The sequence below is a fragment of the Triturus cristatus genome, chromosome 2_2 (assembly GCF_964204655.1).
Source record: "Triturus cristatus chromosome 2_2, aTriCri1.1, whole genome shotgun sequence".
Classification (NCBI taxonomy): Eukaryota; Metazoa; Chordata; class Amphibia; order Caudata; family Salamandridae; genus Triturus; species Triturus cristatus.
In genome coordinates this window covers 17338975-17365768 of record NC_140582.1, presented here as the reverse complement: position 1 = coordinate 17365768, position 26794 = coordinate 17338975, and the positions used below count along the sequence as shown (strand labels likewise).

The window sequence follows — 26794 nt, the reverse complement described above, 5'->3', positions numbered from 1 at the left end:
TCGTGTCTGGTGGGTGGGCATGTTGTTTAGCATGTTGTATGTGGGTTTGTAACATGTGCATTGCCACAGTTGTGAGTTGCATGATTGTGGATTGGAGATGTGTGGTGTGTTCATTCTGTATTTGGAACAAATTCAAGGTTCTTTACATGAGTGTGCTCTAAGAATAATTCATCAGGTTTACTGTCTGTTGTTTTTATTTGTTGCTTAAATGTCATGTAATTTCCTTCACTTTCTATGTGTGCCTTATTATAATTATGCATGAAAGTAGGTGTCCCTAAATGTTTCTTATTTGATGTATCTTACTTTCTTGAAAATCATAATTTCTTAAAAAGATTTGATCATTAAAAGTGTTGACACACTCATACATGTGTTGGCCTCAAAAATAATAACTTATTTTAAATAAGGGTTTTGTATATTTCATGTAACATGTTCATTGGCTAAACGTACATGTGATTAGTTTTCTCGGGGCATGAAGACTACAAGCTTGGTCTATCCTTCTACTCAACTCTGATCCTCCATAAGTGGGAGGACAGACTGCTGATGAAATGTGGTAGTTTACTTCGTAGATGTCTGTAAACACAAGAGCCCTCGGAAAAATTATGTTATATGTCATGCACGTTTCTAGCTATATTATTTCATACTGACTCCATCCTTGAAATATTCCTTTGTTCAAAAAGTCTCTGGAAAGCCTTCTGGTGTAAGCTTTCTTTGTTTATAACATTTAAACAACGTTATTAGACATTAACAGAAACCAAAAATCAAAAAGTATCATCAGGAACGGTAATGAATTTCACAGATTGTATGAGGAATGCACATTAGAAAGAAACTACTTGCACTTTAAACTAGTCAAAACAGTAAGCTAAAATGTATCAATAACCAGCAGTGAACAATCTGCATAAAGGGAACACATTAATGCCCTTCTTAACTACACCAGTTAAAGTCAGCTCACATTAAAAAGAAAAAAGGGACATCAATTACTCAAGAACCATTATTTGGTCAGCAGTATACATGGTGCGCCTGCAATATTTAATATTCCAGAAAGGGTTGCTTCTTGGATCTTGCTTTCTCTCAAATTAGCAGTTTCCTTGCTTTTCAATCTGAAGATTCTTGTTTGTGTTCCTAGGGAAACATGGTGGAAGATATCACAACAAAATTCCACAAACTTACATGTTATAACATTCTTCTATTATATGTAGCACCGTCATCAACTTTTTACTGCCTGTCTAAAGCATACATAAAAACACATTCAAACCTGGTTTTCTTTAGCTATGCCGAGATAGAAGCAACCGAAATATGTTTTAAAACCTATGAAACAAATACAGCAGAGGATATTCTATTTTTTTAGCAAATCATACAGAGCCTGAACAGGGAACTTGGGGCCAGATATACCACGCAACTTTGTGGTTGCAAAATCACAGGGGTTGCAATCACAAAATGGCTTAATACTATGTAAAGAACCCATTTCACGCGTTTAAACTCTATTTTCGAGGTGGAAAATGGATTTACTGACCCATTCCTCATCACATTTAGGAAGGGACATGCAGCCCGGAATAGCATGTATCAACGATTTGCGAGTGCAAATACCGACATCTCAGATTAAGTGTTAACAGATTGACAAAGCAGAAGCTGCCCCCGTTGGACAGTATCCCCTTTAGGAATTATGGTGGATGACCTTAAGGGAGTAGGCAGTAGTCTACACGGGCTGTTTTTTAAAAATAAAGTGCATCCCATTTGGGAACGCGAACACAAGAATGGTACTCCTGTTACGGCTGAACTGTATATACTGAAGCAGATCTATTTTGTATATAGTGCTTTGTTCCCTGTCTGTAGTCACACTTTAGGTAAAAGACAATGGAGTTGAATGTTGCCCTGAGCAACTGGCAGTGGCTGAAACTATTTGCTAAAATTCCACCATCATCTTTCTGCCTTACTCACTGCCATGCTGTGAGTGCAACAGGTAACCCTAGATGTGGGCTCCTTGCCCATTTGCCATAAGACTCGTGCTACACTTTAATGACAAGGCCAAAGGAGGCCGATCCCATTCAGAGGGCGACTGGCTTGGAAGTTTGGGCTTGACTGTTCCTACTTGAGCAGGGCGAAGGATGATTTGCATAAAGCTGGTCTCTTTCTGCAGTGACATAGTGCGCTCCAGGTAAGAGTGGGCCTGACCTGCTTCAAGCCTTCGAGTGTGGCTGCGACATTCTTAGGTGCAGAAAGTGATTAATTCACACACATGCATTAAAGATTTGATTGACACTATGGATCCCAAAAGCTGAAAGCTTTTCATTCCTCACACTTTGGCCCACATGCATCAAAGTAACAAGCATTGGCATAGCCAATAGGTCTCGCTTTTGGGACCTTCTAAGTATTTAGTTATCCAGCACAATATTCTTGGTGCAACAACAACTGTTGCATGGCTAAACACTTAAAAGGTCCCAAAGGCGAGACCTGTTGGCTATGCCAATGCTTGTTATAAATGCATAGGGACCGAGGGCCCCGACCCTTAGTCATAAGCAAAAATATATTTAACACCAAATGTTTTACGACGCCCTAGTATGCTGTAGCAGAAGGGCACTGCTTGCGTCTGCAGCTCAGCTCCATCCCGCACTTCTCCATAAAACCGACACCCTCCAAACATGCCTGTTTGATACCTTGGGAAGTACTTACTGTATAAAGTCCTTTAGACGCCATACAAAATGCGGCAGTCACCACCAGCCAACCGCTGAAGTCCAGTGACTTCGAATCCACGCCCAGTCCCATTACGTCCTTGTTTCAAAACTGCCTACTTCAAAACCGGATAAGACGTGGGCACAACATGGCCCCGCCTTCCTAGGGGTCGACTGCAGCTGGCCGTACCTAGACTGTGAAAACAAGAAAGGGACTAGAGAAGCACCGAGTCCGCTGCTTGAGGCACTCATGGGGCTATGAAATATTGAGAACACCGGGTGAAACGGAACCCGTGCTACTCGGCATAAAAAAGATAGAAAATAATTCAACCCTCATCGCAGCCAGGCGTAAATTTATTCTTGGTTCTCCAAACATTGGAAGCTCAATTAACAATCATTGGCCGCGAGGCAGTAAAAGTAATGCCGCGCGGCCGTAAAAGCGAAAGTCATCGCGATCGCTCTGAAAGCGGAAGTGATCGCGATGACGCGCTAAAGCACGAGTTTTCAAAGTGCTGCTGAAGGCTGGCGGTTCGCGCGTGCACGCTCGCGTGAACGCAAGCACTAGGTCAGCCAGCAGCACTTTGAAAACTCACCTACAAAATGTCTCTCCGAGCAGCGCATGCGCGCTGATTCAGCGAGACCTAAAAACTGGTCGCAAACAGGCAGATTCTCAGAATCTGCCCCTTTGCGACCGGAATTTTTGCATTTGGGATGCATCATCGCAAAATTGCAATTACTTCAATTGCGACTGCATGTAAGGAATCACAACAATTTGTGATTCCTTATATGCAATGCAATAAAGTTAAAACAATTCCAATTTCGCATTTAAGAATTGCAATTTACCATCAAATGAAAGGTGATGGTAAATTGCGATTTCTTTGAAAAATGCACCAGAGTGCATTTTTCAAAGTCCCATGTTACACACACACATGCTCTTGCGCAACATGGGTACACATTACAATTTCAGGGGTGCAACAGGTATCCTTTTGGCACCCTTGCACCCTTGAAATTGCATGCACAATTTGCGAGTACCTAATGGGTACTCGCAAATTGGGAAGGCAATTCCCATTCATTCCTAGGGGCCTGTAGGCCCCTAGGAATGAATGAGAAGCCATTCCTTAATTGCGAGTCGCAATTTGTGAGTCGCAATTAAGGAATCACTTTTTTTTGCTATTCCTACTTGCATAGGCTTTTGCGATTCCTTAATATTTGCAATAACGGAATCGCAAAAGCCATTCTTGATGCATGTGCCAGTAAGAACCGAACCTATCCTGCTTTCATTGGTTAATAGATTAGCATTGACTTACCTGTAAAACCAAATTCGTAGACCCTGAGTCCCCTGGCAATAGTTTGTAGTGCATGGAGTAGTGGGTGTAATAAAGTAATTTCTCTTTTCAGAACGTCAAGGCACTAGCTGGACATTCTTATATTGAGTGATACTATGATTGTTGAGTTCAGAGAGTCTAAACCCACACCATTCCCCCGTGTAAGACTTGATCTACTTGCCTTTTTACCTTGTGAGTCAACTACTAAAGGGATGAACATTGTGCTGCTATAACAGTATCCATAGTATGCCTGATCCTGAAATATCTGAGATAAACTGGCTCAACCATCATCATTGAGGCCCAGTCACACCTGTGTATCACAGGACCTCCAAAACGGCTGGACAGATTATTTGCCAGTCCCACAGAAGACCCAAGCCCTGGGCATCTACTACACTGGACAGCTACTAGGCCTGCTTTCTGCTATGGGACTGCAACATCCAAAATCTACAGTGCCATAATCGCTGGAAAAACATCAATTGTGTATTATAACAGGTGTCAGCAGAAGCAGGGCTGATACAACAAAGTATGATGCGCTGTGGATTCCCTACTCCTTAGGAGCCTGCCATGTTCAAAAGTAATGACATGACATGGTATAGCGTGCTGGTGGGCAGTGCATTGTGAAGGAAAAAAGTAAACCTGCAGAGCCTTTGTAGTGTGCTTCTTGCATGTCCCGAGCGGTGATCGCATTATATTTTGGTTTGACTGTTGCCAGGTTCCCACCAGAGACACCGCTCCTCCATTCCAGTGAGTAGTGACTGCTGTGGGGAAGCATATATTGCTACATGCTGGTTTATCTTGTGGAAGTAGAACTTTCGTCCATGGGTGCATTTATTTTTGATAATCAAATTTATTGGTTTCAATAACAGATCAAAAAGAACATTTCTGGCAGTAAGAACATGTACATGATTGAAGAGACCCATTGGCAAGAAAAAGGGCAAAGCCCTGCAAAAATGTCTGCTAAGAAAATAACAACACATGCACCCACTATCAATCGTGACAAAAACGGCTGCACCCCCTAAGGCCACAGGTTGAACCACTTGCCCCATCCCATACCTTGTCAAAAAGCTGAGAACAACCCCGGGCTTCAAAGAAGGCCTCCTCTTGGGTACCGCATCAGTCCACCCCCCTTCTCCACTTCCGCCTGGTTGGTGGCTTGGCCTGGGACCAGAGCACCGCTATATCCCTTTTTGCCAACGCAGTGCCCAGGAAGCGCTTATCGGCCTGGGAGCCATCAAGACCGGAGGTAATAGAGTTGGATCAAATGCAGCTTGGAGGAGGTTGTCAAGGTCTTGGGAGCCATAAGGGCATCCCTCCAATCAGCGTCTTCTAGGGGACCCAGCCACCCCTCCCAACGGGCGCGCAGCAAGGCTAGGGATGCGGGGCCATTGTTGACGAGGAAACGGTAAATCCGCGATACCCCCCCTCTGCCCAGGTTCCCCATCATCACCTGGGCTTCGAGAGGGCTGAACTCCGGGAAGGAGGTGGGGGACGGAATGTGCATCCGTAGGGCATGCTTTAATTGTAAATATTGATAAAATTGAGAGGAGTGGAGTGAGTACCTTTGCTGGGGATCCGCAAACGATCGAATGTGGTCCCCTACCCAAACATCTCCGAGGAGCGCAATCCCGATGCGGTCCCATCGACTGAAGCCTTGAAGGGATGAAGTTTCCTTCAGCCAAGCGCCCGTCCACAAGGGCGTCTGCCTAGTAAGTGTCCCGTCCCAGCGTGTGTGGCATAAGGCCGCACGCCAGGCCATGAACACCGTTCGAGTGACGGAGGTGAGGGTGTGTGGTATGGAGACCCTGTACAGCTAGGCTTGGAGCTGTGGAAAGTCCATTGACCGGAGTTTCACCCAGTAAGCTGGGTCGGACCAGCCGCCCGCAAACCAGTCATGGATCATGAGAAGCCTCGCGGCCAGGTAATATAGGTGGAGGTTGGTGACCCCCATACCCCTGTCGTATGAAGATATGCGACAATGTGCCAGAGATAGTTGCGGCCGTCTGCCTCCCCTCAAAAACCGGGAGAGGGTACTATCTAACTCCCGGAACCAACTCCCTGGGAGATAAAGGGCAATGTTCTGCAAAATGTACAAAAAACGGGGTAAGACCATCATTTTGTATAGGGCACTTCTGCCAAGGGGGTTGAGGGGAAGGGATTGCCATTTCCGGAGGTCCGCTTTGGCTACCATAGGTGTAATATTCAGGGCCCATTCAAGTTCCGGAAGGAGAGCAACCCACACCCCCAAATATTTGAACGACTGCCTGCGCAGGGGAATGGACGTCTGCCAGTCGAAACAATCTCGGGATGGGTGTAGAGGGACCAGTGTAGATTTCGCCGGGTTGAGCCGGAGCCCAGAGACTCGTTCAAAGGCAGAAAGGGCAGCCAGGCAACGTGGGCCTAAGCGCACGGGGTCCGCCAGAAAAAGGAGGACATCGTCCGCATATAAGGCGATCTTGTCCATCTGGTCGGGGTCCCAAGCCCAGGCACGGATACCGGGGTCCTCTCGGATAAGGGAGGCCAGTGGCTCCATTGCTAATGCAAATAAGAGTGTTGGAGCCAGTGGCCCCAGCAGCCCTCCAAGACAAATGGAGTGGACCCCATACCATATTGGAACAGAAGGGAGAGGTCACCTACTTGGTGGACCTTGGCACTCCCAGAAGTCCCCACAGGGTACTTCACGTAAACAGACTGAAACAATATGTGGACAGGGCTGACATGGGCTTGCTCATGGCAACTGATGAGGGACAGGAGGAGGAGAGGGACCCTCTCCCAGACCTGCTCTCTCACAACCCTGATGATGGGTCAGTAGATGGTGTAGCCTTGGCAGGCAGCCTCACTGCCCAGCAACAGTCTGACTGCAGACAAGTTCTCCAGTCATTCAGACATATTTTTTCACTGACTCCAAGTCAGACCACCTGGTGCACTCATGAAGTGGACACTGGGGACAGTCTGCCTGTGAAGAATAAGATCTACAGGCAACCTGACCATGTCAGGGACTGCATAAGGACAGAAGTCCAAAAGATGTTGGAATTGGGAGTTATTGAGCCCTCGGGCTAGCCCAGTAGTCCTGGTACCCAAACCTCACACCCAGGGTGGCAAGAAAGAGATGAGGTTCTGTGTGGACTACAGAGGATTCAATGCAGTCACTAGGACTGATGCACATCCCATTCCAAGAGCAGATGAGCTCATAGATAAATTGGCCTCAGCCAAATATCTGAGCACATTTGATCTGACAGCTGGCTACTGGCAGATAAGGTTAGCTGAACCTGCAAAAGCCAAGACAGCATTTTCAACCCCTGGTGGGCTCTATCAATTAATGTAATGCCCTTTGGTCTGAGGAATGCATTGACTTTGAAAAAGCCTTTGATTCGGTCGACTAGAGCTATTTGGGGGACGTGTTGGCGGTGATGGGTTTTGGGCTCCCGTTTCGGCGCCTTGTCCAGGTGCTGTACTCCAGTCCCAGGGCGAGGGTCCTGATTAATGGCGTGCTTTCGGAGACATTTCCTATTCATAGGGGCACCCGCCAGGGCTGCCTGCTCTGGGTTGGGTTCCACTGGAGTTGCCCTGTTGCTAGAATGTTCTCAGGATAATAGCAGCTGATGACTTTTATCTATCCGACTCTATGGAGGGGGGTCCATCTACGGTTTGTCCATGTTCAGCTAACCGTTTTCGCATAGCAGTTAGACTCTTTGGTGGTTTGTTGTTGCATGTTGCTTTTCCTTCTAGGGCGACAGATGCTTCCTCTTCAGAAGTGTAGGGTGGCGGGTGCTGGGGGGCGAGGGAGGGGGGTAGACCGTTGTCTCCTGCTTGTTTGTTGTTTTCCGCTGCCTATGGGCCGCTGTTTTTTGTTTTTCCTGGCAGAGATCAATGCATGTTCACCTACGATGATGACCTGGGCTTTACTGAATCGCACCATTTTCACCCACTGACACCGATTATGGTCCGCTGTCTCCCTTGGCATCTGGGTCAACCTGCGCTTGCGGTCCCCTCACCACACACTATCTACTCAGATGGCATCCACCCTAGATAGACCCCTCCATGTTCTGTCATGGAATGTCAACGGCCTCCTGGATCGCATAAAACGCACTGCCGTCCTTTGTAGCGCTCAGCGACATGCTCCTGATAGCCTGTTCCTCCAAGAGACGCACCTTCTGGGCTCCCAATGCAATTTCCTCACCCGGTATGGGTTTGATAGGGTCTGGCATTCTAGTTTCAAACGGGGTTCCCGGGGGGTGGCCATACTGCTCCGGAGGGGTCTTCCTTTTATCCTGGCGCAGGCGGAGATAGACGCCCATGGCCGGTATGTGACCCTGACGGGTAAGGTCGAGGGACACCCCTTTCACCTCCTTTGTGTGTTTGTCCCTCCCGTCGCCATGGCCTCTGCCCTTCGCCGTCTCACACTCGTCATTACCCCGTTTCCCCAAGGTCTGACGGTCATTGGAGGAGACTTCAACGCTGTTCTGCAAACCTCACGCGACGCGTTGGGTGCTTCTTCAGCACCACGCACTGCCTCTGCTAGGCGCTTGTCTGATAGGTTGTCTGCCCTGGGTCTATGTGACGCTTGGAGGGTGTAGAACCTCTGTCGTGAACAATACACTCACACTTCGGCAGCCCATCACACCCACTCCCGAATCGATTTATTTTTGTTACCAGCCTCCCCCGAGGCATTTCAGATCACTCCCCCCTGTCTCGGGAACTCTCCTGATAGCCCCCGCACAGTGTGGCAGATGAATGCCTGGTTCTTGCAAGATCCCGAATTTGTCGAGGCCCTCAGGCAGGAACTGGGCAATATTTCTTGAAAAACACAGGCTCGGTCCCTTCGCCGGGTACACAATGGGAGGCAGGTAAGACTACTGTAAGGGGAGTGGCTAGAGGCCTGGTCCATGCGAAACGCGCAGAGCGGGCCGCCCGGCTGGTGCAGCTCGAGGCCCACGCAGTGCAGCTGAAAGGGGCCCAGGCCAGCTCCGACAGCGCGGTGTCTGCTCGGCAACTTGCACTGATCCGGGATGAGATTTGTCAGATCTCACTGGATTCAGCTCAAATGCTACGGCGGTCGTCCGTGGCACGCGTATATGGGTGGGGTGATAAAAACAGTAAATTGCTCCATAACTTGATGTCCTACCTCAAAGCCAACCACATTATTTCCGAGATCAGTGATGTGACCGGTGGACATCACGTCACCTCTCGGGCGATCGCCTAAACCTTCGCAGACTACTATGCTGCTCTTAACGCGGCCCAACCCCCCGGTGCCTCTCTCGCTGCCCTGCTGTCCGAGACCGGGACCCGGCTGCCACGCCTCACTCAGGCGGTCGTGGAGACGTTGGATCTTCCCTTCACTCCGGAGGAGATACAGGGGGCTATTTCACTTTTATATCCAGGCAAGACGCCCGGGCCGGACGGCTATCCCCAAGAATACTATGCCACCTATCGCGACACTTTGGTTCCCCCTTACTGGACTTGTTCAACCATGTGGTGGACACAGGGTCTTTCCCCTCCGTGACGGATGTGGCCACCATCGTGGTCCTCCCAAAGACACAGCCACCCTCCCTGGCATGTGCGGACTACCGCCCCATCTCCCTCATCAATACCGAGGTAAAAATCTTCGCCACTGCCGTCGCCCAGAGACTCCGCCCCCACTTGCATGATTTGGTCCACCCAGACCATTGTGGGTTTATGCCAGCCTGGGGTACCAGGCACTGCATACGCCGACTGCACCTCACCCAAGCACATCATCACCAGCTCACCCCGTATCTGGCCCTGCTTCTCATTGACTTTGACTGAAGAATGCACCTGCCACTTTTCAAAGGTTGGTGAACCAAGTCCTCACAGGCCTGTATGACTTTAGTGCAGCATATCTAGAAGATATTGCTGTCTTCAGCTCCACCTGGGAGGATCACCTGATCCACCTGAGGAAAGTTTTGGAAGCCCTGCAAAAGGCAGGACTCACTATCAAGGCTACCAAGTGCCAGATAGGGCAGAGTCAGGTTGTGTACCTGGGCCACCTTGTAGGTGGAGGCCAGGTTCAACCACTACAGAGCAAAATCCAGACCATCATGGACCAACCACCCAGACTCAGGTCCGAGCTTTCTTAGGCCTGACTGGGTACTACAGAAGATTTGTAAAGGGATATGGATCCATTGTGACCCCCTTAAATGACTTAACCTCTAAGAGGATGCCCAAGAAAGTTCAGTGGACTGTCAGCCGTCAGAAAGCTTTTGATGACCTAAAACAGGCCATGTGCTCTGCTCCAGTGCTCCAAAGCCCCCACTACTCCAAAGAATTCATAGTTCAAACTGATGCATCTGAGGTGGGGGTAGGTGCTGTATTATCACAACTGATTGAAGAGGGCCAGGATCAACCAGTAGATTTTATTAGCAGAAGGTTGACCCCCAGAGAGAAACGTTGGTCAGCTATAGAGAGGGAGGCCTTTGCTGTGGTCTGGGCCTTGAAGAAGCTGAGGCCATACCTGTTTGGCACTCACTTCCTTGTTCAAACCGACCATAAGCCCCTCCTATGGCTAAAACAGATGAAGGATGAAAAACCCAAACTACTCAGGTGGTCCATTTCCCTACAGGGGATTGACTATACAGTGGAACATAGACCTGGGAGCAACCATGCCAGTGCAGATGGCCTCTCCAGACATTTCCACTTAGAACATGAAGACTCAACTGGTCAAGGTTAATTTAATGTCCCTGCGTTTGGGGGGGGGGGGGGGGTTATGTAGGAGATTGGCATCGACTGCATAGTTGCCCCCAACTTTTTGCTTATGTCTTGACTGTTTTTTTTACTCTAGCCAGGCTGTGGCCCTGCTATCCAGGACCCCAGCATATCTGCTTCCTCTCTAAACTGATGTGAGTACCCTAGGTACATACCAATTGGATGCTGAGGACACCCTATGAGCCCCTTGTAGAGGGTACCTTAGGTACCCAGGGCATGGGTCCCTCAGAGGCCTACCAGGGGCTGAAGCACCCATTGTGCCACCCCTGGGACAGCCATACAAACTGACACCACCAGACCACTACTGTAGTCTGGGTAAGGTGGTGCTTGCACCCCTTACAGGGATATAGGTATCCTGTATCCCACTTAAATACAACACACATATCCTCATAAGTCACCCCTAAGGCAGATCTTGCTAATCCTACAAGGCAGGGTGCTGAGATATGTGTGAGGGGGAACCCCTACCTGAGTAGGGCCCCGCTGCAACTTTCGTTAAAACGAATGCGAGGTTGTTTGTAGTGCAGCCATACCATATACTCTTAAGCGCATTATAATCAATCGCGATAGGATGCTAACTTGAGAATGGCTGCACAGAACCATGTCGTGTTTGGTGTCAAACATCTTGGAGTCATACCCCCAATCCAGTCATTGGCGAGAGGGCATGATTCCACCCTGCTAGAGGGGTGATATGGTAAAAGCGGGTGATTTTAGACACCAATTTAAAAGAGCACACGTAGTACAAAATGGATGCTACCCGCCACCCACACGATTCTGGCTGCCTGTTGCTGGGCAGAACTCCAGCCACGGCAGCTGGACAATAGGGATCTTGTTGCAGGAAGGTGTCCTCACCTCCCCAGACAGACTATGTGGATTGGAACTGGGTGGGTGCACCTTAGGATGCCTTTCAAACTTGCACGTAGGCTTCTCCAGTGCCTACTTCTGCATACACCGCCTCAGACCGGTTCAGGGGCATCCTGTCCCCTGCCCTGGTGGGAAACACACAAAAGGGAGAGGGTGTAGCCACTTTTTCCCGCCTGAACTCCCATTGGTGGGCCCTGATTTAGACACTCCCCTAATCCCTGGATAAAGGTGGGTGCAGGGTCCCCAGAGCCTCAGATTAATCTTGGACGAGAACTCTGCTTCAAAGACTTGAAACTTCGACGAGCTGCCGCTCAGCTGACAGAAGAAATCTCCCTTGGGGTAAAGGAGTTACCCCCCTGCTTGGCAGGCACCTGAAACTCTGCAAGTGACCCGGTTGGCACTCCGCTGCTCCAGGCCTGCTCTACAGTCTCCCCGCTGGAGACCTCGCTCAGACCTCGTGGGTCTGCACCGTAGCTGTTTCTTTATCCTTGCGTGGGTTGCGGTTGTCAAGGCTTAGTGGCTCCAATCCGGACACTAACACCGCAGCGGCCTTCATCCTTCGCGGGACAGTCGCCCTCCAGCAGCTGGCCTTCCTTGTCACCTCCTGGACCCCGTGGCTGCTGATCCAAGCTACCCGTCTTCGACCGGGAAGCACCCGACATTGAAGGGCTCTTTCTCCTGAGGCCCCTGGTCACTGGCTAGTGACCCAGACTCTGTCCCCTCTGCTTTCAGGTCCTTTCCTTCAAGATCTACATCTTCAACCTGCACGTCATCAACGACGCTTCTCGCAAGCAGCAGTTCTTCACGTTTTTCCATAGAAAACGAGACATCGACCCGACACTGAAAACGACCTATGCACCCGGCTTCCCTGGGGCAGGTAACAGTGGTACCTCGGTACTATCGTGGGCCCTCCAAGAGCTTAACTTAAAACTCCTGAACTTAAACTCCTGCTTGAAGTGTCTAGATTCCTGCATTTTCCAACCGCGACATTTCCCATAGGGTTTAACAGGGATCCCGACTGTAGTTTCACCACTCTGCACATGCTCCCCTTCCTCACTACCTTGGGTGGTTTCGTAAGGGGCCAGCGATCCTAAGTGCCCTAGGCACTGTCTGCAGAACTGTCGTGGTTCTTATACCACTTTTTTTAATATATGGTTTGGTCCCCCCCTGGGGCCCTGTGATTCCAGTGCTATTTATTGTGATTATAAATGCTTTATTGAATTGTATCTTTACCTCCAGCCTCTCAAGAGACTAGTGGGATTTGTTCTTAGAATAAATACATATATTTTTAATATATACCTGTGTGGACTACCCTTTCATTTGGTCATTCAAGAGGTTATCCATGGTAAAACAATAAGCTTAACACTCCTTCAAGACTTAGCCTGAAGGCTGCTCTCCACGGCTACCACTAGGATAGCTTTCTTTAAAGGTTGTCTTTTAACCTATCACCTTAAGAGTCGAATTGGACTGGTGCAAGGTGTCCCCTATGACTAGTGGACAGCATATGCCAGGCCAACTTCTCACACTTGGTCTCCAGCTTTTCCTGTGCAGTGTGGGGTAGGTAGTGTGGTACCAAGCTGATGATGGCATCCAAGACAGTTGGGGGGGGCTTGGATGTGGCTGGCTGTGAGACTCCTCAGACTCTGGAGGTTGTTGGTTGGGGGGTACCAGAGGCCAACAGGTGCAGCACAGCCAGCAGCTTTGTGTGGGGTGGGATGTTGGTTGTCCACCGTGTTGATGCCGTCGGCCTGTTGGGCGATGAGCGTCAGGATGCGTAGGATGGTTGTTCTTTTGAGCCTGTGGTGGGCAATGACATCCTCTGGTGTCAAGTCTGTGAGGCTGGTGCGTTTCCTATGGGTCTGCTGTCTTTGTCCGTGCTGCTTCTGTGTTGGTCCGGGATGAGGGGGGGTTCGAGGTGGGGGGTTGTGGTTCTGGGTGTGGTGGCTCCATGGCATCTGTCATTCTTCAGGTGTGTCTCTGGACTAGGCTCCCTTTTCTGTTGCATGCTGCCGTCCGACTTTAACACCAGGTCAGAACAGGTGTTAGTTTTCTGCTGCTAACGTACCTTATAGCATGTTTCATGGTCTTATCGACGATCTGACTGGTCGTTGAGAATGTTGCGGAGTGGTGTTGTCACGGCTTCTCGAACCGGAATTCCTACTTTGCATCTCATTAGCGATAGTTGCCGGGGTCATCTGTGGCGATGTTTTTTGCGGCTGCTATCGCAGGCAAACTGGTGCTATGGGCTGTTGACACCAGCTTGCGAATGGGGTGATGTATTTATCACGAGTTTGGCTGCGCTGAGGTGCCGTTAACTCGGCGATGACTCCTTGAGAATATGGCCCTGTAATTCATAGATAACCGTAAGCATGCGACATTCGCATGCTCAGTGTTCTGTGGCACTGTTCAGGTGAGGTAAAAAAACAATCATCTCTCTTAATTGTTAGACCGGCTCACAAACTTACCCCACTAATGGGTCTTCTGGGCCCCATGAAGGGAGTGCTCAGGGACCCCTGTAGTTACACTCTAAAGTTAGTAAATGGGAGGAAGTTCAGTATCGTTTCGTTATGATATATGCTCCACATCCACATCTTTCTAATAAGGATGGCGACCCCTGTGGATCCCGAGGAAAATCCTGCAAGGGTTGTGTAAGTGCCTTTCCTAAAAAGGCCCAGTGGTTACTGCGGGGGTGAGTTGCCTGGAGAAGGACTATATCAGGCTTCAATCTCTTGAGATATTGGGCCACCAATCCCCTCTTAATTTTGTGACCAAGACCACTGATGTTCCACGTCATTATGGTGCTTCCTCCCTCACCCTGCACATGTGGAGATGTCTCTGCCATGTCTCATGTGTGTGTGTAGTACCTGAAATGTGGGTATATTTCTAAGCTCATAGATTCGATGTCTCTTCATTCCATTTAAAACCAAAAACTGACCCCTGTGTCTTCTTCAGGCCCTTGCCTCCTTCCTTCCCCCCACCCCTCCCCACTCTCTCCAACTGCCCATACTCTTTCCCTCAACTGTCAACATGACAGCTGTGTCGTAGGGTAAGTTTGAGAGGTCTGTATCCCCCCTCTATTCACCCTATCAATGAACCATCAAAATGATAGGGGGTGGTGCCTTAGAACACAAAGGCTGGGCCCCTGCTAGGTGTAGTATTTTTAGTCTCAAAAGGCACCTGGTGCTGTCTTACTGTCTTTTGGCCTCTGACGGGCCCATGCATCTCCTCCTTCTTTGCTTCTTTAGTGCGTTGCTTGTAGGGGAGTTTCTCGGGCAGCAGCGTCTGACAGGTCTGGGGTAGCTTTTCTTTTTTGTCGACCCTTAGGGCACTTCTTCCCGGTCTTTGTCTGTATCTGTCCATTGTCCGTATCTGAGGTGCAGGCCTGACCCTGGGTTCCAATCTGGTCTTAGGGGAGTGTCCTGGCTTGTTTTGTTCGCCTGGCCAGATCTGTACTTCCATATCAGCGTTTGTGGTCAGGGCCCGATAACTGGTAGTGGGTCTAAAATAGGGGTTCCCCACCAAATTGTTTCTATTCTTCAGGGGAGGACGTTCCTCTATCCAGTTCCATGCCTTCTCTGGCGTGTGGAAGAAGAAGTATTTGCTCTGGAAGATGACCTTGAGTTTTTCTGGCAAGAGCAGCATGTATTGGATGTGAAGGTTTTGTAGTTTTTCTTTTACGGAGTCAAAGGTTCTCCTTAGCTTCTGGACTTCCCAGGAGTCGTCTGGAAACACCATTATTTTGGTGTTATCGAGGCAGAACTCCCTAGTGTGCCTCATCTCATGGAGTATCAATACCCAATCTTGATAGTTTAAGAAGTGGGCAATTAGAGCCCGTGGGGGTGGCGCTGTCGGTGGTTTAGAGCTGGGCATTCTGTGGGCACGTTCAATTACGAAACATGACAAGAACTGTGCCTTCAGGAGAGAGTCAGTGAGCCATTTGTATAGAAAGGCACCCAAATCTCATCCCTCAATTCCCTCAGGGAAGCCTATGAAAAGTAGGTTATTTCTGCATGTGTGATTTTCTGCATCATCTACCTTCCAGGTGATCTCCCTCATGGAGGCTGTGAAATGTGTAACTTCTTTATGTAGGGTATGTGTTACATCCTCGTCCTCCGATATGCTCTGTTCTGCCAGTGCTACTTTTTAGGCTACATTACGAAAGTCCTGTTTAATAGAATTAGATCTGAGTGGACTTCTGCTATCCTTACATTCAGTACTTCTCTGGATGACTGTATCACCAGTAGGAGGGTCACGTTGTCTGGCATGAGTACGCATTTGCTCGCCGCCCAGGGGTAGGGGGCGACTTTTGCATATCTGTCCATTTTCCCCTATTTCTGTGGCTTCGGCTCCTTGTCTTCGGCCATTGGGGTGGTTGTGTGCGAATGTCGCTTCGTGTAGGTTGTGCATCTGAACCCCAACCGGCTGGGAACCTAGTCCTTGGCTATTGTCTGCCGATATGACTTTGGATTCGTTTGGGTGCATGGAGTGGCCCAACGCTCTTGTTAGTTGCTAGAGAGGTATCCAGGGGCTTCTCCTGATTTAGGTTTCTTTATATGGCTTCTATGGGGGGGGTGATACACCTATTGAAGTGGAGGATAGATTGTGTATAACACAATGACTGTTAATTCGAAGGTCGCTTTTTGTAATAAATGAAAAGACAGTGCCAGTATGAGTAGGGACAATACCTAAGAAATATGAAGGGTTGTTGTTGGGGTACAAAATGAATTCCCACTCCCACTCGTTTTGATGAGGTTTGATTGTTATTGTTAGTGTTACGTTTGAGACAATTGTTGTTCATCCAGGCAGCCACTTCTTTCATGCAACTTTGGGGCTTGTCTTTGGTGGTTGTTGCATCGTTAGTCGGGCAGAGGATGAGTTGGATGTTGTTGGCGTAGGAGATGATGTTGAGTCCACGGCTCTTGACGATGTTGGCCAGGGGTGTCATGTATACGTTGAAGAGGGTTGGGCTAAAGGATGAGCCTTGAGGTACACTGCAAGCGATGTTCAGACCTTTCTGGGTCTGGCCCTTCAATCACAGACTCCAGGTCATCTTGATTTTCATCATCAGACCCAGAGACTATGGCTGACCCACCCCCTGATCCAGATCCACTAGCTCCTATAGCTAGTCTAAGATCATCTGCTACTAGTAGATTTATCAGGTGTTGTGTGGAGGGACTCTGTCCTAATCCCAGGTGTCTTGCAACACACATGGCCTTCAAGTCAAAGAAGGTCATGTCCTCATACTGGGGTTGGGTGGACCCACTGGCTCCTTCCCTTGAGGACATGCTAGTGTGATGCAGTGTTTCACTACCCACACTAGTTTGTGGCCTACTGATCCTAGCTTGAGCTGTAGCAAGGGTGTGCTATCCCTTCTCAAACAACTCTAAGTTCAGTAGAACTTATTGATACTAAGCTTGACTTTTATATGTACCTTGAGTACCTTTAGTGGTTTTCAGTTAGTAATTCAAATAGAGATATTCTGGTAAAACAATGGCAAACTGGAATCTCACACGCTGCCCACCAATGTGAGAAGTTGGCCTGGCATATGCTGGTCACTGGTTATAGTGGCCACCTTGCACCAGTCCAATTCGACTCTTATGGTAGATAGGTTTAAGACACCATTTTAAAGAAAGCTATCCTAGTGGTAGCTGTGGAGAGCAGCCTTCAGGCTAAGTCTCAGAGGAATGTAAAGCAGCTTGTTTTACCTTATAATTTCTTGAATTACCAAATGAAAGGACACCACACAGGTATATATATCAAATATATATGTATTTATTTCTAGACACACTCTACTAATCTCTTTATGAGATTAGAAGCCAGGAACACATTCAAATATCAACGTTTCACAATAGGTTAAGCACAAATATGTCTGGGGTCCTAGGGGCGTACCAGACCATATACTAAAAAAGAGGTTTAGAAAAGTTGACTTGCAGAATGACAAGGCCTAGGGCCTGTAGAATCGCTGGGGCTTCACTACTGCAGTGAAAGCAGATAAGCAACAGACCCACGGGAGACGCATGCAGTGTGTGAACACAGCCGCGGGTTCCCTATTGATTATAATGGAGCAAGTTGCGGTTTGATTTTTAAAGTTTTAGGGTACTTCGAGGAAGTCTACAAGCAAGCCACTTACAAGGTAAGTAATTCGAGGGCCAACACACTCTAGGGCACCGGAGTGCACGAGTTACCTCACCCAGGGAAGCCGGGTGCATAGGTGTCTTTTGGTGTAGGGTAGCGTCGCTGTTTTCTATGGAGACCAAAGAAGACTTGCTGCTTGCACCGACTGAAGAAGTGTCCGGTGGAATCCAAGGCTGGATTCTAGATGCAGATGACCTGAAAATTAAAGGGACAGTGTTCACAGTCACTTGCCAGTGACCCAGGGCCAGGAAGATGGATGCCCACGGATGTCGGGTGATTTCAGGTGATCAAGGGTGTTTTGACTCTTCGCTCACGAGGTCCAGGAAGGATCGACGATGACCAGCAGCTGGATTCGGAGTGTCCCACGACGTCTGCAGCTGACTGCGGTGTCGACAACCGGATTGGAGCCAACAAGCCGTGGCAACAGCAAGTCTCGTGTAAAGTGAAGAAAGTCAATGGTGCAGACCAGCAAGGTCTGAGGGACTCACCCAGCGAGGGTGAGTGAGGGCAGGCCTGGATCAACCAGGGGAGCCCTTTGAGTTGATAAAGTCGTCTGGGGACCCACAAGCCAACAGGTAAGGGATCGCGAAGATGCCTCTTGAGGAAATGCTTCACAGGAGCCCATAGTCACTCGGGATGGGGTAGGCCTGTGATTTTCGCTGCAAAACCTGCAGGGTGCTTAGGCCACAAATGGTCCAAAGCACAAGTTCGTAGAACATCGTGAAGGGGTTGCACTTGACAATAGTGCACAGTACCCGGGTATTGCTGTTCCTCATCACTCGTGGGGTCCACTTGCCTCAGCTTTGCTGGGGACTCACAATGGCTGTCAAAAAGTGAGTAAATATACTTACGGGGCTGCAGGGACTTCGGACTCCGGCGGGAGCGGGTAAGTTTGCGACCATTGATTAGAGTTTCTGGTGCCTGCCAAGCAGGGGAGTCACTCCTTGACTCCAAGGGAGATTCTTCTGCCTTCCATAGGTAGTGGAACGTCGAAGGGCCAGGATTCTTCTTTGTAGAGTGTCGTACAGGGTTATCTGATTTGCAATGGCAAAGTTTGCTATCTTATACTGAGGATAGGCGAGGGACTAGCTCTATGACCACTCCTCTGGGAGGGTCAGGGTAGGGGGTGGTTACACCCACTTCCCTTTGTCCAGTTTTGCGCCAGAGCAGGGACAGGGAGCCCCTGAACCGGTTTGAGCTGGCATTTGCACAGAGGAGCCGACTGCTCCCCCAGTGCAAGACTTTAAAGCACTCTAGAAGTGCACCCACCCAGCTCCAATACACTAAACCTGTCTGGAATATGGTGACACCTTCCTGAGACAGGATGCCTATTGTTGGGCCTCCTCCACTGCAAGTTTCAGTCAGCAGCAGGAGGGCAGCCCAGTGTCTGTGCTGGTGGCATCCATTTTGTGATGCCAGGGCTCTTTCAGATTTCTACTGTGTTACCACAGTAGGCACATGTCGTCCCCTCTAGAAAGGTGGAATCATGATCCCACATCATGGACTGATGTGGGGGTATGATTCCAAGTTGTTTGACACCAAACACGACATGTTTTGATGCAGTCATTCCAAAGTTAGTATTATAATGCACTTAAGAGTATATGGTTTAACCGCATCCACAAACAGCCACAGAGAATAGATGCAGAGGCACCCCCTCACATTGTAAACCAAGCACCCTGCCCTCAAGATTGATAGGGCCTGCCATAGGGGTGGCTGATAGGTTTATATGAGGGTGAATGATGAGGTATAGAAACCTATACCTCAGTGAGGAGTGCTAACACTACCTCAATCAGGCTGCAGTAGCAGGTCTGTGGTGTCAGATTGAGTCTGCTTCCCAGGTGTGGCATAACACATGCTTCAGCCCCTGGTAGGCCTGTGAAGTGCCTATACCCTAGGGACCTAAGGTACCATATACTAGGGGCTCATAAGGTATCACAGTATCCAATCACTAGTGCATCTAATATGCACACCAAGTCGTTTAGAGAGAACAGAGAGACTGGGCCCTGATTAGCAGGGACCCAGCCAGACTATAGCCAGAAATCAGTGTATACATCAGAAAAAAAGTGGGGGCAACATAAGTGCAGATCCTACTCTCCTACACAACCCCCCCCCCCCCCCCAAACGCAGGGACATTAAACTAACCTTGACCAGTTCAGTCTTCATGTTCTAAGTGGAAATACCTTGAGAGTCCATCAGCATTGGCATGTTGGTTTCCAGGTCTATGTTCCACTGTATAGTCCATCCCCTGTAGGGAAATGGACCACCTGAGCAGTTTAGGATTTTCACCTTTCATCTGTTTGAGCCGTAGGAGGGGCTTGTGGTCAGTCTGAACTATGAAGTGAGTGCCAAACAAGTATGGCCTCAGCTTCTTCAGGGCCCACACCACAGCAAAGGCCTCCCTCTCTATAGCTGACCAACGTTTCTCTCTAGGGGTCAGCCCTCTGCTTATGAAAGCTACTGGCTGGTCTTGACCTTCATCATTAAGTTGAGACAGTACAGCTCCCACACCCAGATCTGAAGCATCTGTTTGAACAATGAACTTCTTTTTGTAGTCTGGACTCTGCAAGATGGGGGCAGTGCACATTGCCTGCTTGAGGTCATCAAATGCCTTTTGACTGCTAGCTGTCCACTGAACCTTTTTTGGCATTTTCTTAGAGGTAAGATCATTTAAGGGGGTTACTATAGATCCATATCCCTTAACAAACCTCCTATAGTACCCAGTCAGGGCTAAAAAGGCTCTAACCGGTTTCTTGGTGGTTGGAGCTACCCATTCCATTATGGTCTGGATTTTGCTCTGCAATGGTTGAACCTGGCCTTCACCTCCAAGGTGGCCCAGGTACACAACCTGACTCTGCCCTATCTGGCACTTAGTGGCCTTGATACGGAGGCTTGCTATTTGCAGGGCCTCCAAAACATTTCTGAGGTGGACCAGGTGATCCTGCCAGGTGGAACTAAAGACAGCAATATCATCAAGATAAGCTGAGCAATAGGTTTCCATACCAGTCAGAACTTTAGTCACCAACCTCTGAAAAGTGGCAGGTGCATTTTTCAAACCAAAGGGCATTACCACAAAGTGATAGTGCCCACCAGGGGTTGAAAATGCTGTTTTGGCCTTGGCATCATCAGCTAACTCGATTTGCCAGTAGCCAGCTGTTAGGTCAAATCTACTAAGATATTTGGCTGAGGCCAAAGTATCAATACGTTCATCTGCCCTGGGGATTGGATAGGCATCAGTCCTGGTGACTGCATTGAGGCCTCTGTAGTCAACACAAATCTCATTTCTTTCTTACCAACCTGGGTATGAGGTTTAGGCACAAGAACTACTGGACTAGCCCAAGGGCTATCTGAAGGCTCAATAACATCTAGTTCCAACATTTTCTGGACTTCAGTCCTAATACAGTCCCTGACATGGTCAGGTTGCCTGTAGATTTTACTATTTACAGGTAGACTGTCTCCAGTGTCCACCTCATGGGTGCACCAGGAAGTCTGACTTGGAGTCAGGCTAAACATATGTCTGAACTGTTGCTGAACTTGTCTGCATTCAGTTTGCTGATGATCAGTGAGGCTGCTTGCCAAAGCAACACCATCAACTGACCCATCATCAGGGTTCTGTGAGAACAGGTCAGCGAGAGGGTCACTCTCCTCCTCCTGGTCCTCATCAGTTGCCATGAGCAAGCCCATGTCAGCCCTGTCCACATATGGCTTTAATCTGTTGACATGGAGCACCCTAAGGGGGCTCCTGGGAGTTCCAAGATCCACCAAGTAGGTGACTTCTCCCTTTTTCTCAACAATTGTATGGGGGCCACTCCATTTGTCCTGGAGAGGTGCTGGGGTCACAGGCTCCAACACCCACACCTTCTGACCTGGCTGATAAACAGTCAAGACAGCCTTTTGGCCATGCCAAGCTTTTTGTAATTCTTGGCTAGCCTCAAGGTTTTTAGTTGCCTTCTTCATGTACTCTGCCATCCGGGAGCAGATACCAAGTACATAGTCCATCACATCCTGTTTGGGAGGTTTGAGAGGTAACTCCCATCCCTCCTTCACCAAACATAATGGGCCTCTGACAGGGTGCCCAAACAGAAGTTCAAAAGGGCTGTAGCGGTGAATGGACATAATATCGAAGTTAAAATATCGATAAGACATAATATCGTATTTGTAATATCGAATGTACCAAAATATCGTTTGTCAGTATATCGAATGCCAAAATATCTTTTTTATTTTTATTTTAAATATAGAATGTTGAAATATCGAGTATAAAATATCGAAAGGACAAAATATAGTTATGTTGTTAAGGTAAGTAATATCGAAAATGATAATGTCGAAAAAAAAATTAAAAATGGCATTTTTTCAATATTAACATTTTATGAATATTATAATAATAATGTAAAAATAGCAGATATAATAATTGTTTAAAATTATTAAAAAATATATTTGTTTTATAAATTTTAGGAGCGGGATGGTGGTTATTAGGAGATAAGGGTGGGGAGTGTTTTAAAAATGTGTATATATATATATAATATGTTAATAATTTTTTTTAATTGTTGAGAGTAAATATATTTTTAGGAGATAATAGTAATAGAGTAATTTTTTTGAAAGGTTATTTATAATATAAATTATAGGAGTCGGATGTTGGGTTATTAGGGGATAAGGGTGGGGAGTTTATTAAAATTAAAAAATTAATAATATGTAAATTTTTTAAAAAAATATGAGAGTACATTTTTTATGAGATATTAATAATTATTCAAATTTATAAAAAAATTAATAGTTTTATACATTTTAGGAGCGGGATGTTGGGTTATTAGGGGATAAGGGTGGGGAGTCTTTTAAAAATATACAATTTAATAATATGTTAATGTAAAATATTGTTTGTTGAGAGTAAATATATATTTATGAGATAGTTATATTTTTAAAATATAAATATATTATGAATTATGGAAATTTTAGGAGTGGGATGTTGTGTTATTAGTGGGTAAGGGTGGGGAGTGTTTTCAAAACTTAGAAATGTCTAATATGTTAGTAATATTTGTTGAGAGTTTATAAAAGAAAATTAAATTTTAATAAATTGTTTTACTATATTTATATTTTAGAATATGTAAAAAATTCTCAATTTATATACAATTAGTTCAATTTGTATTTTATTTGTATATGTATTGGTTGTTTGTGTTGTGGTGTTTTATATAAATGTTCTATGATTAATATTGTTATATCTAATTTTGTAGTGGTTTGTTGTGTTGTAAAGGTATAAAGGTGGGCATGGTTACATTTTAGAAAAGTTAGTAAAATATTTAATAATAATTAAATATTTTGAGATTATAAGATACATTTAAAAAATAAATAACTGACTGTTGAAATAATTTAAAGCTTTAGAAATATTAAAAATGTCTATTTTGATAAAATAACTAATAATGGACATTTTAACGTTTCAGTTTCTATATGTAAATGATTTTAATTAAAGATTTTGATATTTGATATGTTAGAATATTTGCTAGTAAATTGTTATATTAGAATGTAGTGGGAATTGATATATAAATTATTTACTAATATATTAATTAAAAATAATACAGACATATGTTTTTTAAATATACAGAATATTTTGTAATTTGAAAGTGACTGGAGTTGGAATAGTAAATTATATTTATTTACTATCCAGCATCTTCCCTGCTTTAATACTGACTGGAGTTGGAATAGTAAATTATATTTATTTAATATCCAGAACCTTCCCTGATTTAATACTGACTGGATTTGGAATAGTAAATTGTATTTATTTACTATCCAATACTTTCCCAGATTTAATACTGAGTAGAGTTGGAATAGTAAATTATATTTATTTACTATCCAGCACCTTCCCTAAATTAATACTGACTGGAATTGGAATAGTACATTATATTTATTTTCTATCCAGCACCTTCCCTGATTTAATGTTGACTGGAGTTGGAATAGTAAATTATATTTATTTACTATCCAACACCTTCAATTAATTAATAATGACTGGAGTTGGATTAGTAAATTATATTTATTTACTATCCAGCATCTTTCCTGATGTAATACTGACTGGAGTTGGAATAGTAAATTGAATATTTTTACTATCCAGCAGCTTCACTGACTTCATAGTAATTGGAGTGGGAGTAGTCAATTATTTTTAATTTATATGTTTTTTTTGCATAAATGATAGTTTTGTGGGGTATTTTTTATTCTTGTGTTATAGTATTTTTTTTAATGGTTGTGTTTTTATGAAGTTTATTAAAATGGAAATTTTGTGAAATAATCAGACTTTGAAATTTGTTGAATGAAGTTTTTATTTTTATTAGAATATAGTTAGTTGGATTTGTTATTTTTTATTGGGTACATCATATAATCTTGAATACATATGTTGAATATTTGTATAGCATTTATTATTTTTCATTAACTTTGTGATATATATTACAATATTTACATTATATATTTGTATTCATATATATTAATACATTGTTATGTTCAGTAATACATGTGTTGATAATTGTTAACATAAATTTGCTTTTTGTATGTTTGTGAGAAATATACGTTTAATGCAAAATAATATTGGTATATTAATTAACAGTAAATTTTTCTATCATTCACATTTTTCATTTAACATACTAGTATTGGTTAATACAATATTGCATTTTAATATTGTACTTTAGAAAACAATCATATTTTCACATTACATATTTAAATATATACACAATTAATACAGTATTAATATTATTAATATGTGTATTATTAATAGTATTAATAACTTCATTGGTTATATTTTCATTATTGTTGTAAAAGGAATATTGCATTTGAATTTAATTGCATTTACCAAAACATAATATAACTGTAATAGTATATTTTTTATATAGAGTAGACATGTTTTATTAAGATTATTAATATATATTTTTTAATAATATTAATATTTACATTATTTAAGTTTTTTGTATTTTGGTGTAAAGTTATGTATTTATTTTATATTTTGATATTTTTGGTTCATGTGTTTGAAATGTTGAGTTAATAATCCAAATTATTTTTAATAATAATAATTAATATATGTGTTATATTATTTATTATTAATGTTGTACTCATTTTACTAAATTTTGTGAAATTAATAAAGTTTGTTTATAGTTTTAGAAAATATTTTGGTAAACTTTTGGCTAAGTTTACTGTATGTTTTATTATATTTAAGTTTAACATTTATATTTTGTCAATCATTTTTGTTTAAGGGGACTATTTTTTTTAACCGCTTAGGTGCTGATTCCGATCCGCTAAAAAAAATTACCGTACGACTCGTATCCGTATTTTTTTGCGTACGAGTCGTACAAGTACCATACAAACGGCCAAGTACGATTCGTACGTGAAAAATATCTACGAATAGCGTCGGGAAAAGTCTACGAGAGTGCGTCAGAAAGTTTTTACGTCCGAATATCGTCGGTAAAAGTGTACGAGAGTGAGCCGGACATTTGTACGTGCAAATCGTAAAACACAAGTCCGACCGCGCAAGTACGATTCCCGACCGTCCGTCCGAATACACAATCGCACGGAAAATGGCCCGTACGGAGCTAACGCAGTAGCACACATGTACATGGGTAAACCCATGCCCGTGTACGAGCCGTACAGCCCCTCCAACCCCAAATATGTCAGCACCGTACACCACCCTGTCCGCACTGTACCCCAGCCCCGCAACTGTACGTGCCGTCCCCCCCATGTACGCGCATCACCCCCTCGTGTACGTGCCGTACCTCCGCATATACGCGCCGTACCCCAGGGCCGCACGTGTACGCACCGTACCCCCACCGCATGTACGCACTGTACCCCCAGCCCCCCACTGCATGTACGCAGCGTACCCCCTGCCCCCCACCGCATGTATGCACCGTACCCCAGCACCGCATGTACGCACCATACCCCCTGCCCCCCCACCGCATGTACTCACCGTACCCCCTGACCTGCGGAGGAAGGTGGGTCGTCCACGGAAAAGACCGTGAGAGTCAGTGGACCATCCACATCTCCCAGGTCACCTGGCCTGGCACCTGGCCCTCTGGCGCAACAGCAGCACCTCATCCAATGACATTCTCTGCCACATGGAATTGCTGGTCACAGTCTGACCAATGATGACCAACACTGTGCCCTGGACTCTGATGGCTTCCAATGCCAAGGATACCATCTCACCCTGTGAACTTTGGATTCTATTCCCCCGGTAGAGCACCTTAGCACATCTACCAAAAGACTCACCCCACCAAAAAGAAAATCTTATTTTTCTTCACATGAGATGTTGCTGTCATTTGGCATTATTCAACAACATATGTGTGTGTAAATGTCTAACTATGCCTGAGTGTTGAACTAACTCCAGCCATCCATACCCTGGGATCAGAGTCTGGTACAGGACACACAGGGGTCACAAGGTATCATACAATGTTGGCATGGAGCACAACATTCACCTGTGATGGCCTCTGGCTGCTGAGGGGGTGCTTGCTAAACTGTGCGGAGAGACCTACTTGGGAGATTCCCATCAAGGCGTAGAGGTCATGGCTCATGTGGAGGTACCCGGGGAGGGAGTGCCAGGTATGTGTGGCCAGGTGGGAGAACAATGTCCTGTATGCTGGAGTATGGTGGATGTGAAGAACGGTGGCCAGGGCAAGATTGGATGCACGGAGATGGCCCCACGGGATCTAGGATGACAGACGTACAAGGTTGGTGTGGGGTCGGGTTCGTGGACTGCCTCCTGAGTGTGGGTGGGCAGTGTGGAGGTCATCCAGCAGCAGACAGTGATCCATTGCAGCTATCTATGGTGGACGGTGAGGTGGCTGGGGCGCAGGGTGTTGAAGCTGAGGTGTGCAGATGCCCCCTGGAAGTTGACCAGTTTCCTGGGAGTTTGGATGTACTTGCTCCGTAGAGGGCATGGCAGTATTTGACACGGATGTTGTCATGGACCTGGGGGATGGTCTGTCTTTACTTGGAGTGGATCTATCAGTGGATCGTGTGCATAATGCAGAGGGCGTTGCAGCATGAGGTACAGATGCTGTGGACTAGCATGGCATATGTGAGCGAGCCAAACATGATGCACACCATCTTGTGTGTGTGGCCACTGGGTGCTTGTGC

The 26794-nt window shown here is 46.0% G+C and overlaps 1 protein-coding gene across 1 annotated transcript in view; it reads right to left on the bottom strand.

Moving 5' to 3' along the window:
* Positions 1–776: 776 nt before the first annotated feature.
* The window catches only part of LOC146861759 (trypsin inhibitor ClTI-1-like), a 555664-nt gene continuing 529646 nt past the window's right edge, over positions 777–26794 (bottom strand). The window contains exon 4 of the mRNA XM_085643194.1: positions 777–1119. Within this exon, the coding sequence (XP_085499320.1) occupies positions 1074–1119 (46 nt within the window). The 3' untranslated portion in view covers positions 777–1073. The remainder of the gene's footprint in view (positions 1120–26794) is intronic.